Source organism: Helianthus annuus, chromosome 4 (genome assembly GCF_002127325.2).
Source record: "Helianthus annuus cultivar XRQ/B chromosome 4, HanXRQr2.0-SUNRISE, whole genome shotgun sequence".
In the NCBI taxonomy this organism is placed as follows: Eukaryota; Viridiplantae; Streptophyta; class Magnoliopsida; order Asterales; family Asteraceae; genus Helianthus; species Helianthus annuus.
In genome coordinates, this window is record NC_035436.2 from 60,297,057 (window position 1) to 60,309,613 (window position 12,557).

General features: G+C 36.7%; 1 protein-coding gene across 2 annotated transcripts; it reads right to left on the bottom strand.

Annotated features, from left to right (window-relative positions):
- Positions 1 to 507: 507 nt before the first annotated feature.
- LOC110935803 lies at positions 508 to 7,141 on the bottom strand. 2 transcript variants are annotated; one of them, XM_022178157.2, is made up of 10 exons: positions 6,658 to 7,141; positions 4,793 to 6,369; positions 3,378 to 4,246; positions 2,785 to 3,295; positions 2,348 to 2,690; positions 2,056 to 2,154; positions 1,507 to 1,978; positions 1,236 to 1,419; positions 685 to 943; positions 508 to 610 (listed from the first exon to the last, which is right to left on the bottom strand). In XM_022178157.2, the coding sequence occupies exons 5-9, from the start codon at positions 2,622 to 2,624 to the stop codon at positions 836 to 838; spliced, it is 1,140 nt and encodes a 379-aa protein (XP_022033849.1). In that variant the 5' UTR covers positions 2,625 to 2,690; positions 2,785 to 3,295; positions 3,378 to 4,246; positions 4,793 to 6,369; positions 6,658 to 7,141; the 3' UTR covers positions 508 to 610; positions 685 to 835. The 2 variants fall into 2 exon arrangements, with proteins under 2 accessions (XP_022033849.1, XP_035844811.1); XM_035988918.1 differs by having other exon boundaries at positions 6,467 to 7,141.
- Between the last annotated feature and the right edge of the window lie 5,416 nt (positions 7,142 to 12,557).

Consider the following 12,557-nt stretch of genomic DNA (forward strand, 5'->3'; position numbering starts at 1 on the left):
TGCATGTTTTTTTTATGTAATGGACTTGTATTTCGCAAATTTTAAGAATTCAATGTGAAACATGCGATTTTCAAACAAAACACATGCGAAATAAAAACACAATTGCCAATTAAGAAACACCAATATATGCGAAATTAATAAGAGAACTAAAGCAGTTGAAACAGTTGAAACAGTTAAAATATGTAACATAAATACATCATCAAATGAAGTTTAGTTTTCCCTGTCAAAATATGTACTCATCCTTTCTGGGATTATCTTATCCAGATCTTTCATATACCTCTCTTTGTCTGGCCTTTTGTCGAAAGCATTGGCCATTTTAATGCATGTTGTGTTCTGATAGAATGATTTTACTGAGATATCTTGTCCTTGGGAGATGAAGTTGTGCTTTCTGTCTGTTGTTTACTTCATCTTCATTCACAAATCCTGTCACCCATGGTTTTTGGTCTCCTTTGTACGTTTCCATGTGACGCATTGTAAACACTCCACAGTCTACGCCGTTATTCTTCGTCCTCCAATCCATCTCTTTTCTTTCTATCACTGAGGTTGCAAGTTCTTCTATAGCCGGTGTTGGTTTTAAAGCATTTTGTAGGTATAAAACCAATACCCTTCTCTGTAACATTGTAACATTGTGTTAGTAGCTTTTACATAAAATATAACATGTATATGTATAGGTTTTTGTATTACCAGTGTGTCCGGAAGCCCCTTGTATCTTTCCTTAAACTCTTGTTTTGCAGCTGAATTGCCAATCAGCTCAATTTTGCCGGTTTTTAAGTTGAAGCACAAGACATAGAAGTGGTCACCTTGAAGTACCGGAATAAACACCAGGTCAACCGATTCAAGTTTTTTTTACCTCATATCTATTTAACATGTCTTCAAAATTCGAAGCAAATATTTTTAGTCGTTGGTTGTCTGTGTATTTCTCCTCGTCGTAACAGATATTCGGCTGTATGTTATGTAACCAGAGTCAAATCCATGCAAACAATGGTTTTTTTTCACATGCGAATAGTGTATGTACCAAATGCGAAATTACAACAGTAGGAGAAATGCAAACATTTGATTATTTTCACATGCGAATAGTATATACAACACATGCGAAAATACAACAGTATGAAAATGTTTCAAAAGCAAAAATTCTGCCATAATACATGCGATTTAGATATAACTAGTTTGCGAAATCATTTAATATGCATTTACTTTTTAGAATTTCAAATGACAAAATGTATATGAAAACATACCATCATTGTGGAATACAAGAAGAGTCTGTGTGGTGGTGATTTTCTATCCCTTTTCTTCTCTTCAAGGTTTAGAATATCTACAAATGTATCTATTCCGTTCGATGCTACGTATTGTTCCCTGTAGAAGCTTTCAAACACAGCTTTGAATGTTGCAACCTCAGTTTTTGATCGGTAAAACTCTTCTCTGCCAGTCATAAAATAAATAGTTAGTTTTTGTTTTATGTATATTTTTATTAGATGTTTGTTTGTTGATATATGTTTTTCTACTTACTGCAAGCCTGCAAAGGTAGCAAATGTGAAGCGGATCACACTCAATTCTTGGGTCAAGAGTGCTTCATGCATGTTTACCACTCTATTGCAGTAAGGGGAACAAAATTTGTCTCCAAGCTCTGCACATCTTTTCTCACCTCTTATTTTTGCTTGTTCTATTGTCTTATAAAGCAGTTCGTTTAACCCTTTTGGTATAACTTGTTTTGGAACTTGCTTTGGCTTTGTGGTTTTTCTCCCCTTAGTTTGTTTTTTTCCTTTATCTTCTTCCAATGTTGGTCCTATGCTCAAAACCAACTCAACTGAATGCAATTCTTCAGCAGTTACCTGAGGGCATTCAAGTTCCATTTCCTTTTCAACTTCAACGTCCGTATCGAGTTGTTGAGGGTCTTTTTCTGGCACTTCTTCATGGACTTTTTGTGTAGATTCTGCCAAGTTCACTGTCTCTTCGACAACAGTTTCATTTTCACCAGTTTCTGCATGCCAGAGTAATTTAAAATATTCAATAATTTATGATGTTTAATTTTTCTCCTAAAGTAAAGGGTTTTATTACCATTGCCAGTTGTTTGGTAAGCATATACACCCGGTTCCACAGTTTGAATGTTTGCGATAAGGGTGTCTGTGACTCCTCCATCATCTGGTTGCAGTATACCTATAGATACAAAATATTTAACTTAGTACAGTAGAATCAAAATCGCAGGGTTATACATGACATATTTGTGCGAAATCAAACTTTGAAGTTTTTTAACAAATCCCATGTGTTTTTGTAGGGTTTCACATGTGCATAAATGTAGTGAATTTTTACATTATATCGCATGTGTTAATATTGAGTTCGCATGTTTTACCTTCTGATGCCATTTGTACCAAAACTGTTGATATTACTTTTTGAGCTTCTTCATCCTCTCTACCTTCTTCGTGTGTAGTAACTTCATGATGAACTTCACAAGCTGGGTTTTCAGGTTCTTGATGAACAGGAGAGGCTGCAGTTTCATGCTCTTGAACTGGATCAGGTGGCACACAAATGGGATTATTCTGAAGCGTCTGATCCCACTCCTTACAAGCCTTCATAACCTCCGGATCCCAAAAACACTTAGTTTTTGCTTCTGACACTAAGTTGTTCATCTCTTAAACATCTTTAACCATTTTAAGGTATTTTTTGACATTTGCTTTCATCTTTTTCAACAGATTCTGTAATATTTTTCAAGTTAAGATACTATCAATCTAGAAGTTAAATATAATTGATTAAGTTAAATAAGTTAAATTAACATTTTTTTACGCTTACCTTTTTGTTTGCTCTCGAAGCCTCTAGTTGTTGTTCGTGGGCTGTGTCGTAGAATACCGATGGTGAAAGTTGAGCAGGAGTGTTGCAATAATCCATCATTTTCTGTGTCTGCGTTCCAACTTCAAAGTCAATGTTCATCTGAGACATTTCATGAATTTCAAAACTGAAATCCATGAAATCATCAATGATCTCGTCATCTTTTGGCTCGGCCCCGGGTTCTTCGTTTTGTACTGCGCGTGCAGTCCTTCTTTTGTAACTTATCATTGTGTCAACCGGTGGTCGTAGTGTATAATCATCCTCCGGAGGACCCTCTTCTTCTTCATTTTTTTTCTTCATTTTCTTCTTCATTTTCTTCTTCTTCACTCTCACTTGATATCCATAGAGGTCCGTTATCCGAAATATGATCTTCGACTTTATCAATCTCCGAAGATGTTATATAACGAATAACCGGCATCTCCACGGCTTTCTCAAACAAGTTAAGCTTTTTGTTGTACTCATGCGTGTATAGAAGCTGTATAAATCGCAAGATCATTTAATTATATAAAAGAACAAACTAGTATTTTAAATATGTTATTAAATGTAGTAATGTATACCGTAAGAAAGGCAACAGGTCCCACGAACTGTATCTTATAGTTCTTCCAGCCCGCTCGTGTCCGGCGCAATGTTTCGAGTCGATATGAGCACCAATCTAGATTTTTTATTTCCTCAACATCTTCTACACCGAGCAAACATCTATCATTTGCAAGTGTTGCCTTTGTAATTTCTGCAAAGAAGGTCATCCAGTATACAAGGAAATTTAATTTAAGCAGACTCCCTCCGTCTCTTTGATTTTCCATTGTATTTGCAATTAAGCCATGGGTAATTCTCGCGTTTTGCCCCCACTGGCGGATGAATGTATCCCGGATTTCAATTTTCTCTTGCTTTTTGACTTTTCTCTTATCGGCTATTATTTCAACTTTCTTTGGACCTTTTGGTATTCCAAATACCTCGTAAACTGTGTCCGATGTTATTTTTATTTGGTGTTTTCCAACGTTTAGCTTATCAAACTTCTCATCAAAGTTTCTCGCTAGCCAATATGCCAATCTTGTCGAAATATGGTTGATGTTGATATCCAGAATAGCTCCAAACCCCATATCCCTCACATCATCAATCTGTTTTTTTGAAAATCTTCTAACAGTATCCATATATGAGTTAGGTTGGCATCTCAGCAGTATTGCTTCATTGCTGTATTTGAAGAACTCTCTATGTTCTGTTTTAGGTTGTTGCACCTTTTTTGAATGTTTTTTTGTGTGTATCTTTGATTGCCTCTTATCTTCTTTCTTCTCATGTTTTTTTCTTTTTTGGGGTGGCTTAACAAAGTCATCATCTTCTGAACTTTCTTCAATCACCAATCTCTTTCTATTCTTGTTAATTTTTATCAGAGTTGATATTGGTCCTTCAAAGTCATCATCAGATTCTATTTCTACAAAATCGCATGCTATAGTTAAAAACACTTACAAAATCGCATTTATCAGTTAATCATGTACAACAAGTCATCAATTCGCATGTGTTATTTAACAATTCGCATATATGAGTTATGATTTCGCATTTGTTACATAAGCATTACCTAAACTATCAATCATTATAAATCATAAACAATAACAACTAACTTATGATATAAAATCGCAAGTGCATTTATATCAATTCGCAAGTTTAATCTAACCTAAAACAAATAACCTTCGACATACTATTTTTTTATCGTATGAAATCGCAAATGTCATAAAAACCACCACAAAACCCTATATGATATCGCACATCTATCAGTATCATTAAGAAAAACTGCATAAAAAATGCAAAACCTAATAAATAAACATACCAGTAATAAACCCTAGCAAAATTGAAGTTGTTATCAATATGTAATGTTATAAAACTATATGTTTCAGTTAAAACGTTAATAAACAAACAAAATCGCATTTGATTTTAAAGCTCTTGTATATTCCACTATTAAATCGCAAATGTAAATACATACCTGGATTCATCTTCTTCGCTTGTGGTCTGTCGTTGTTTGCTTTGCTTCTTTTCTCAATATTCATGGAATTGTAGTTGAAATCGCAATGGAGAGTAGCAGGGAACGTTTTGGAGAAGGAGAATGCAATGTTTTGATTTTGGGTTTACGGTATGATTTTGAGTTATTGTGTGCTGATTATCAGGGGTTTTGTTCTTGCTATAGACGATTTTAACCTTGGCGGTTTCTTTTATTAATTTTAATTTGATTAATTTAATTGTTAAACACGCGCTTTTAATGAGATGATCGGACGGTTGTTCTTGTAGCGTACATAATGTACGATTAGTGTATTTGTATGTTAACCGGCCTCTATATATATATATACATATATATACATATATATATATATAGAGAGAGAGAGAGAAAAAGTATATCGTACATTACGGCTTAACGTACTTCACGTACAACAACGTGCGTGATTTGTTCTATAACATGCGTGATTAATGTTTTCAATATGCGTGATTTTGGATTTTTGAGTTATAACGTGCGTGATTTTAAAATGAACTTGCGTAATTACCTGTCGTGCGTGATGTACGATAAGCCGTAATGTACGTTAACCTTCCTCTCTCTCTCTCTCTCTCTCTCTCTCTCTCTCTATATATATATATATATAGGGGACCGCTAAAATGAAAACCACCTCCAGTTGTAAGAACCGAGAGAACCACTTTCTAGCCACTAGATCTACAAAATGGATGGATGAGATTAAAAGTAGTTAAAATTAATATTAAATGTTTTTTTTATTTTATTATGTTTTTAATATTTTAATGCAAAAGGGCAATCTAGTAAATTACTCTTTTTTGTCTTTTTGTCTTTATTATTTTTTATTACTTTTTATTACTTTTTTTGTATTATTATAATAATTGTTTTTTTAAACAATTTTTTTTATTAAAACTCATTTTAAATTCAGATTTTTTAACAAAAATAATTTTTTTTTCGCGCCGTTTTTTTTGGCGCGCCGTTTTTGCACGCCGTTTTTCGCCCCGTTTACGCCCAATTTTTTTACGCCCCTTTTTTTACGCGCCGTTTTTTACGTTCCGTATTTTACGACCTTTTTTTTCAAAAAAAAATTACGGTTTACGGGATAAAATTCTTTACCTCAAATTTTTACGTTTTACGTTTTTACGTTTTACGTTGACCCGAAACCAAGCCGAGCCTTACGTTTTTACGTTTTTACGTTTTACGTTTTACGTTTTTACGTTTTACGTTTTACGTTTCACGTTTTACGTTTTACGTTTTAAGTTTTACGTTTTACGTTTTAAGTTTTACGTTTTTACGTTTTACGTTTTACGTTTTTACGTTTTTACGTTTTACGTTATACGTTGACCCCAAACCAAGCCGAGCCTTCCGTTGACTAGCGTTGACCCGAAACCAAGCCGAGTCTTCTGTTGACTAGCGTTGATCTGAAGCCTGCAACAGTTTCTCTTTCTCTTTCGTACTGAAGTTATTCCTGAATAGTTTATCTTGGATGTCAAACTGAATAATAGTGGCACCATAACTCAACTTGAGTTTCATGATTTCAATTAACTTTGGTCCTAGACTCACTGCATATCACAAAAATAACAGTAGTATAAGATACATAAGTAAAATAAACATTTTATCTTGGCTGCCAAACTGAATAATAGTGGCACCCGAACCGACCGTGCCGCGAACTTGAATTTGAACTTAAAGGAGTAAACCGAGCCAAAACAGATTCCCTACGGCCACCGCCGTCCGTTACGACATCGTCATCATCATAATCATCGAAAAAACGGGCATCACCATCGGTCTCCATCAACACTACCAGTTAAGGTCTATATAAAAACACGAGTTCGCCTAAAAAGAACACTCACCGGAGATTTTTGAAGACGTGAAAACAGCAACCGTTGTTCACCGGCCGAGTACCACCGTCTCCGAGCTGCCGAAAAACACCTCCACTCAGCCCCGATTCCGGCCGAGCACCACCGTCTCCGAGCTGCCGAAAAACACCGTTGTTCGCATCCTCTGATCTCTCTCTCTCCTTTTCTGCTCAATCTCTCTCGATCTCCCTCGATATCTGCGCTTAAGCCGCCGTATGCCACCACCATCTTCCAAAAGATGGTGGTGGCCGGCCGATAATAGAGGAGGAGGAGGGGTTGTGATGTTTGTCGGTGAAGGGGTGTGGGTGTGTCTGCTACAATTGAGGAGGGGTTGTGATGTTTGGTGGTGGCCGGCTAATAATAGAGGAGGAGGGGTTGTGTGTCTGCAGGTAATAGAGGAGGAGGAAGGGGTTCATTGGGGAAGATGATTGTAGAGGAAAAAGAGTAGGAGGTAAAGTGAGATGAGAGATGAGAGAAGTGAGAGGTCTGCTACAATAAATGGAGAGAGAGAAAAGATTAGACATTTGAAGCAAATGACCAAATTGCCCTTTATTTTGATTGGTTGAGTGTGGTTCTCGCGGTTCTTACAACTGAGGATGGTTTTTATTTTAGCGGCTCGCTATATATATATGTTTTAACATATGTTTACTACCATATTTTTTTATGAATAAAATATATAATAATAAAACCATGAAAATTTTCTTCATTTTTTTCTAGCAAAGAACATAAAAGCATCTTATACTTATTTTTTCATTTCTTTTTAATAAGTTAATAAAGTACTTTTTTCTCCTTTTTTCTGCTTTTAGTATTTTTTTTTTTTAATTTAAAACCCAAAGAAAACAAGTCAAACAAAGTTATTTTGGATTTAAATAATCTCGATTTTCACCAATTAGCTAATAACACTCCTAACTTTCGATTTGCATCACACAACTCCTAACTTTCAATTTATTTTCCTCTGACAATCTCAAACTAACTGAACACTAACCCAGTTAGTTTTATGCTGATATTGCACCTTGTTTAGTGACGTGGCACCTGACGTGACATCTGATGTGGCACTTAACTAGTGACATGGCAGTTGGTGTGGCATTTCTGATGACCTGACATCTGATGTGGCACTTGTGTAGTGAAGTTACATTTAACGTCAACTAACTGGGTTAGGATTTAGTTAGTTTAGGAGTGTCAGGGGAAAATAAGTTGAAAATTGGGAGTGGTGTGATATAAATCAAAAGTTGAGAGTTTTATCGCCAATAGATGAAATTTGAGTTATATAAATTCAAAATCCCTATATAGAATAGAGGGAAAGGATCAAATAGAAAGTTCATTTTGGCTAGGAAGGTTAGGAAGTGTTGGTGCATATTTGTGACAACAGCTTGGATTTGGTCTTTGGATATCTTGTAATTAGTTAAACGATAAACAGTTAGCGGGTTTAGCTTTGTAATAGTTAGTTGTTATGTTTGGGCTAACTAAACCCAAGGAATTGGGTGATGGGGGCGAATTGGGCCTGTCCAATTCGCAGCCCAAGAGTCTTGACCTAGCCCACTTGTAAACCTTGTGTTATATAAACAAGGTTAGACATTAGGGTTAAGGTTAATCAGCCAAAACAGAGTTTGAGAGGCATTAGAATTTCGTGAGAGCAGATTAGGGCTTGGACGAAATTTGAGTGTGTTTAGGGTTTGATTGATTGTAATTCATCTTGATTGATAATCAATAGAAACCCGGTTTGAAAGTGAATTTCTGTTTCCTACACGTTTTCTGCTACAATCTGATCTAGAGGATTCCGCACTCTAGGTTAGATAGACGATTCTGTGATGATCCATAAGACTCAAGGGGACCTACAATTGGTATCAGAGCATTAGGCTCTTGATTGCTCGGTTCAGAATTGTTTGCTGCAGAAACAGGGAGTAAAAATTCGAAATTTTTGAAACCTGAAAATTAGGGTTTTTTAAAATTTTCGAAATTTTGGTGTGTTTTGATTCTGATTTTTGATTTTTGTTGGCTGTTTTGATCTTCTGGTTTGTTTGTTTGGTGGTTTGCAGGTTTTCTGGAAAGATTTGGCTGATTCTGGAAAAGTTTGTGGCTGATAGACTTGAAGATTCGAAGACTGTTCTTCGTGTTTATTCAATCAGTTCTTCATAATTTTCGGTTTTAAGTTGCTGATTTGGTGCTTTGATTTTGCAGGAAGTTGTTAGAAAATCCAGAAAATCATCAAAAATTTCGAATAGATTGACTTTCCATAGTTACTGGGCGAAATTGGCTGTTTCTGGCGAATTTTGTCTGATCTCCGAAATTAATCAGCAAAGTTACGGGCGAAATTAAATCCAAAGGCGACTTTGGTAACCGTGAAAACTTTCCACAGCGAAATTATCACGGTTTTTCGGCGAATTTACTGGTCGTCGTACAAGCGAAATTGACCAGCGAATTTGGCGAAATCTGAAGCGAAATTGAGCGAACTGACCTGACACAGCGAACTACACCAGCGAACTTGACTTGTCGGCGAATTTGACCTGCACATTAAAGCTAGCGAATTTAAACATTAACCTAGCGAAATTAAGCATAAACCTGCGAAATTAAGAGAAAATTTAAGTGGTGGAATTTCAGTTGGCAAGCGTCGGAAATTTTTCGGTGTTTTGCAAATAGAATTTGATCCGTAGCTCGTTTGACAGAACCGTTTGGACCGTTGAACTCGTGTGATTTTTAGGACAAAAAAAAAAGATACGCTTCTAACGGTGTAATTTGGTAACCACTATTTTCGGACAACTTTTGTACGGTTTTCCCAGTCTGTTCACGTTAAAATGTCAAACATGTCTACTTTGAACGAGTTGCTGAAGATGGAGCATGAGGTTGGTACTACCAACAAACCACCTAAGATGATGAAGGTGGAAAACTATCTGACATGGAAGGATCGTTTTCAGTCCTTCATTGAATATCAGGATACGCGCATGTGGATATGCATCGAAGATGGTTACGTGAATCCAACACACGACTTTGAGGGCAGACCACGTCGAACAGAATATGTGAACATGCAAGATAATGATAAAAAGATGTATGAGGCTGAAAAGAGAGCCTTGGCTGCAATCAAAATGTCGTTACCTGATAGCATCAAACATACTTTCAAAAAGTACACTAACTCAAAGGATATGTGGGATGCTTTGGAGAAAAGATACGCTGGTAATGCTGATGTCAAGAAGAACAAGATTGATCTACTGAAGAAGCAGTTTGCTGTTTTCAAGTACATGAAGCATGAGTCACTTGAAGACGTCATCACACGTTACTACCATCTGATGTCAGAAATGGACAACTATGAGATCGATTGCTATTCTGATGTAGAGAAGAATGACAAGCTGCTAGATGCTTTGCCTACTAAGTGGGATATCTACACTTTAATGATCAAGGGTGAAGCAGATTATGAAACAAAAGAGCTTGAAGAGGTTGTAGGAAAGTTGAGAGCTTATGAGCTCAGCATGAAGAAGAAAGATACTGGATATGATCAGGTTCAAGATCCGGCAGTGTACAATGGGCTTACATCTTCTTCATCTCACAACGCTTCTAGCGACTCTGCTACTGCGTTTTTATCATGTGAGAATGAGCAGGTTATGGTGAATCAGGATGGTGATGTGTGTTTTGTTGCTGCTTCAGGAGGATCATCAGGAGTTAAGAAATCGTCAGCTTCTAAGCAGAGTACTACTGCTAAGTCAATGCCAATGAGTGTGAAGTCTGCTGAAGAGCATCTGGCTCTGCTTGCTTCGTTTGTTGCTTCCTATGAAAACTATATTCAGGGAAAGATTTCTGATCCTGCTACTTTAGATGAAGACTATGATCAGATTGACCCTGATGATCTTGAAGAGATGGATTTGCAATGGCAAATGGCCATGATTTCTAGGCGTGTGAAGAGGTTTATGAATAGAACTGGGAGGAAATTTGTTGGAAGGAGCGTTGGTTTCGACAAGACCAAAGTGAGGTGCTTTAATTGTCAAAGTTATGGGCACTTTGCTAGGGAATGTCAGAAACAAAAGCAAGATAATTCGAGCCAGAGTTCAAACAACAGAAATGCATCAAACAACTCTAGCTCAAAGGCGTTGATCTCTACTGCAAGAGAGGGTTCATATGATTGGAGCATTCACTTAGAAACTGATGGGGATGTCTCTCAAGCATTCATGGCAGAGATTACTCCAATCGATGATGGTGAAGCTAAAGTAGATGATGCACAAGTGAAAGTGGATGCTGAGGTAAAGGTAGAGAATAGAGCTGAAGAAAAGAAAGTTGATCAGACAACAGGTGCTGAAGATGAAAAACAAAAGTCAGAATATGAAAGAGAATCTGAGGAAAAGGATGCTAAGTATAAACAATTGGAAGCTCAGCTTGCTGCTCTAATGGCCAACCTTGACAAACAAACAGGAGAGGTAAAATCTAATTCTGTGTGTTTAAAATGTCGTGAACTGCAGGGTGAGGTTGACAGACTGTCTGCACAAAACAAAAGTTTGGTAAGCGAAATGTCTAACATTAAAGAATCAAACTTTTTTGCTAAAAGAAACGAAACGTCATACTTGAAGAAAATAAAAGGTTATGAAAGTGAACTTGATGCCGTAACCTGCAAATTAAATGAAAAACTTCAAGTCATTGACTTAGCTCATGACATGATGGCTGAAAAAACAAAAGAGATTTCTGATAAAAACAAAGAGTTGTCAGATGCTCAACTCAAAATTGTTGAACTTGAAAAGAAATTGGGTCAATTCAGGGATTCTGCTTTTGTTATGAAACACATGATGGGTGGGTTAAAGAAGAGTAATGACAAGACTAGTGTGGGATTCCAAGGCTATAATGAAGTCCCACCTCCTCTTAGTCATGATTATTCATTCCTACCTGATGAAGATGAGCTAACCAAATTCATGTCAACAGCACCGAGTAGTTCCACAGCAGGTCGAGGAGAGGAGTCTGAGAGAGATGAGGCCAAGAAGGATAATAACAGCAAACCTGTTTTGAAATCGAAAACCTCACAACCTAGGAATAAAAACTCAACTTCTGTTAAAAAGATTAGTTTTGTTCAAGGAAGTGACATGAAAAACGAAACAGCTGTTATTGAAAATGAATCGAACATAGAGTTTGCTAAAAATAAAAACAAAGAAACTTCTGAAATTAAGCAAACTGAACCAAATCCTTCTGTGCCATCATCATCAAAGCCTGAATCTAGTTCAAAGGCTTCAGATAAGAAGTCTTCGAAAAGGATGTCGTGCTTCAAATGTCATACCAAAGGACATGTAGCTAGCTGCTGTCCTAACAAAACAAATGAAGCACAGGTGAATGAGAGGAAGAGAGAGAAGTCACCAGAGAAAAATGGTGATAAGCAGGAGAGAGAGTCCAACTCTCCTAAGAAATCTGCTCCTAAGCAACCAGAGCCAGTTGTTGTTGGTGAGGATAAGGCTGAAAAAGGAACTCCACAAGTTCCTCGTTTTCAAAGAAATCAACCTAGATTTCAGCCTAGATCTCCACCAGGCAGATTTGAGAGACCTAGAAGCAGTTCACCAAGAATGAACAATCAAAATACAAATAATTTCAGAAGTCAAGGTCAATATCAAAATCGATACCAAAATAATGGTAGTCGAAATTTTTATAACAATGGCTTTAGAAATTATAACTATAATGCTTCTTGGAATCAAAATCCAAATTTTCAAAGGTCAAATAGTCCAAACACACATAGGAACCCTCAGGACCAAAGACCTAGTGGAAGTCAAAATCAATTTCCAACAGGTCTAAGATCCAAGACTCCAGTTAGGAGTAATGGATATTGGATGGACGTTCCGGTGGTTGGTGAATTTGGACGACCCAAGACCATTAAGGCTTGGGTCCCCCAATCTAACTAATTTCTTGGTTGGTGTGTGCAGGAGCTGCTAAGGAGG

Coding starts and splice junctions, on each gene's coding strand:
- LOC110935803 (XM_022178157.2), bottom strand. CDS start 2,624: ATGAACAACTTAGTGTCAGAAGCAAAAACTAAGTGTTTTTGGGATCCG. Junction 1,979..2,055: donor TTACCAAACAACTGGCAATG/GTAATAAAACCC, acceptor TCTGGCATGCAG/AAACTGGTGAAAATGAAACT. Junction 1,420..1,506: donor GCTACCTTTGCAGGCTTGCA/GTAAGTAGAAAA, acceptor TATGACTGGCAG/AGAAGAGTTTTACCGATCAA.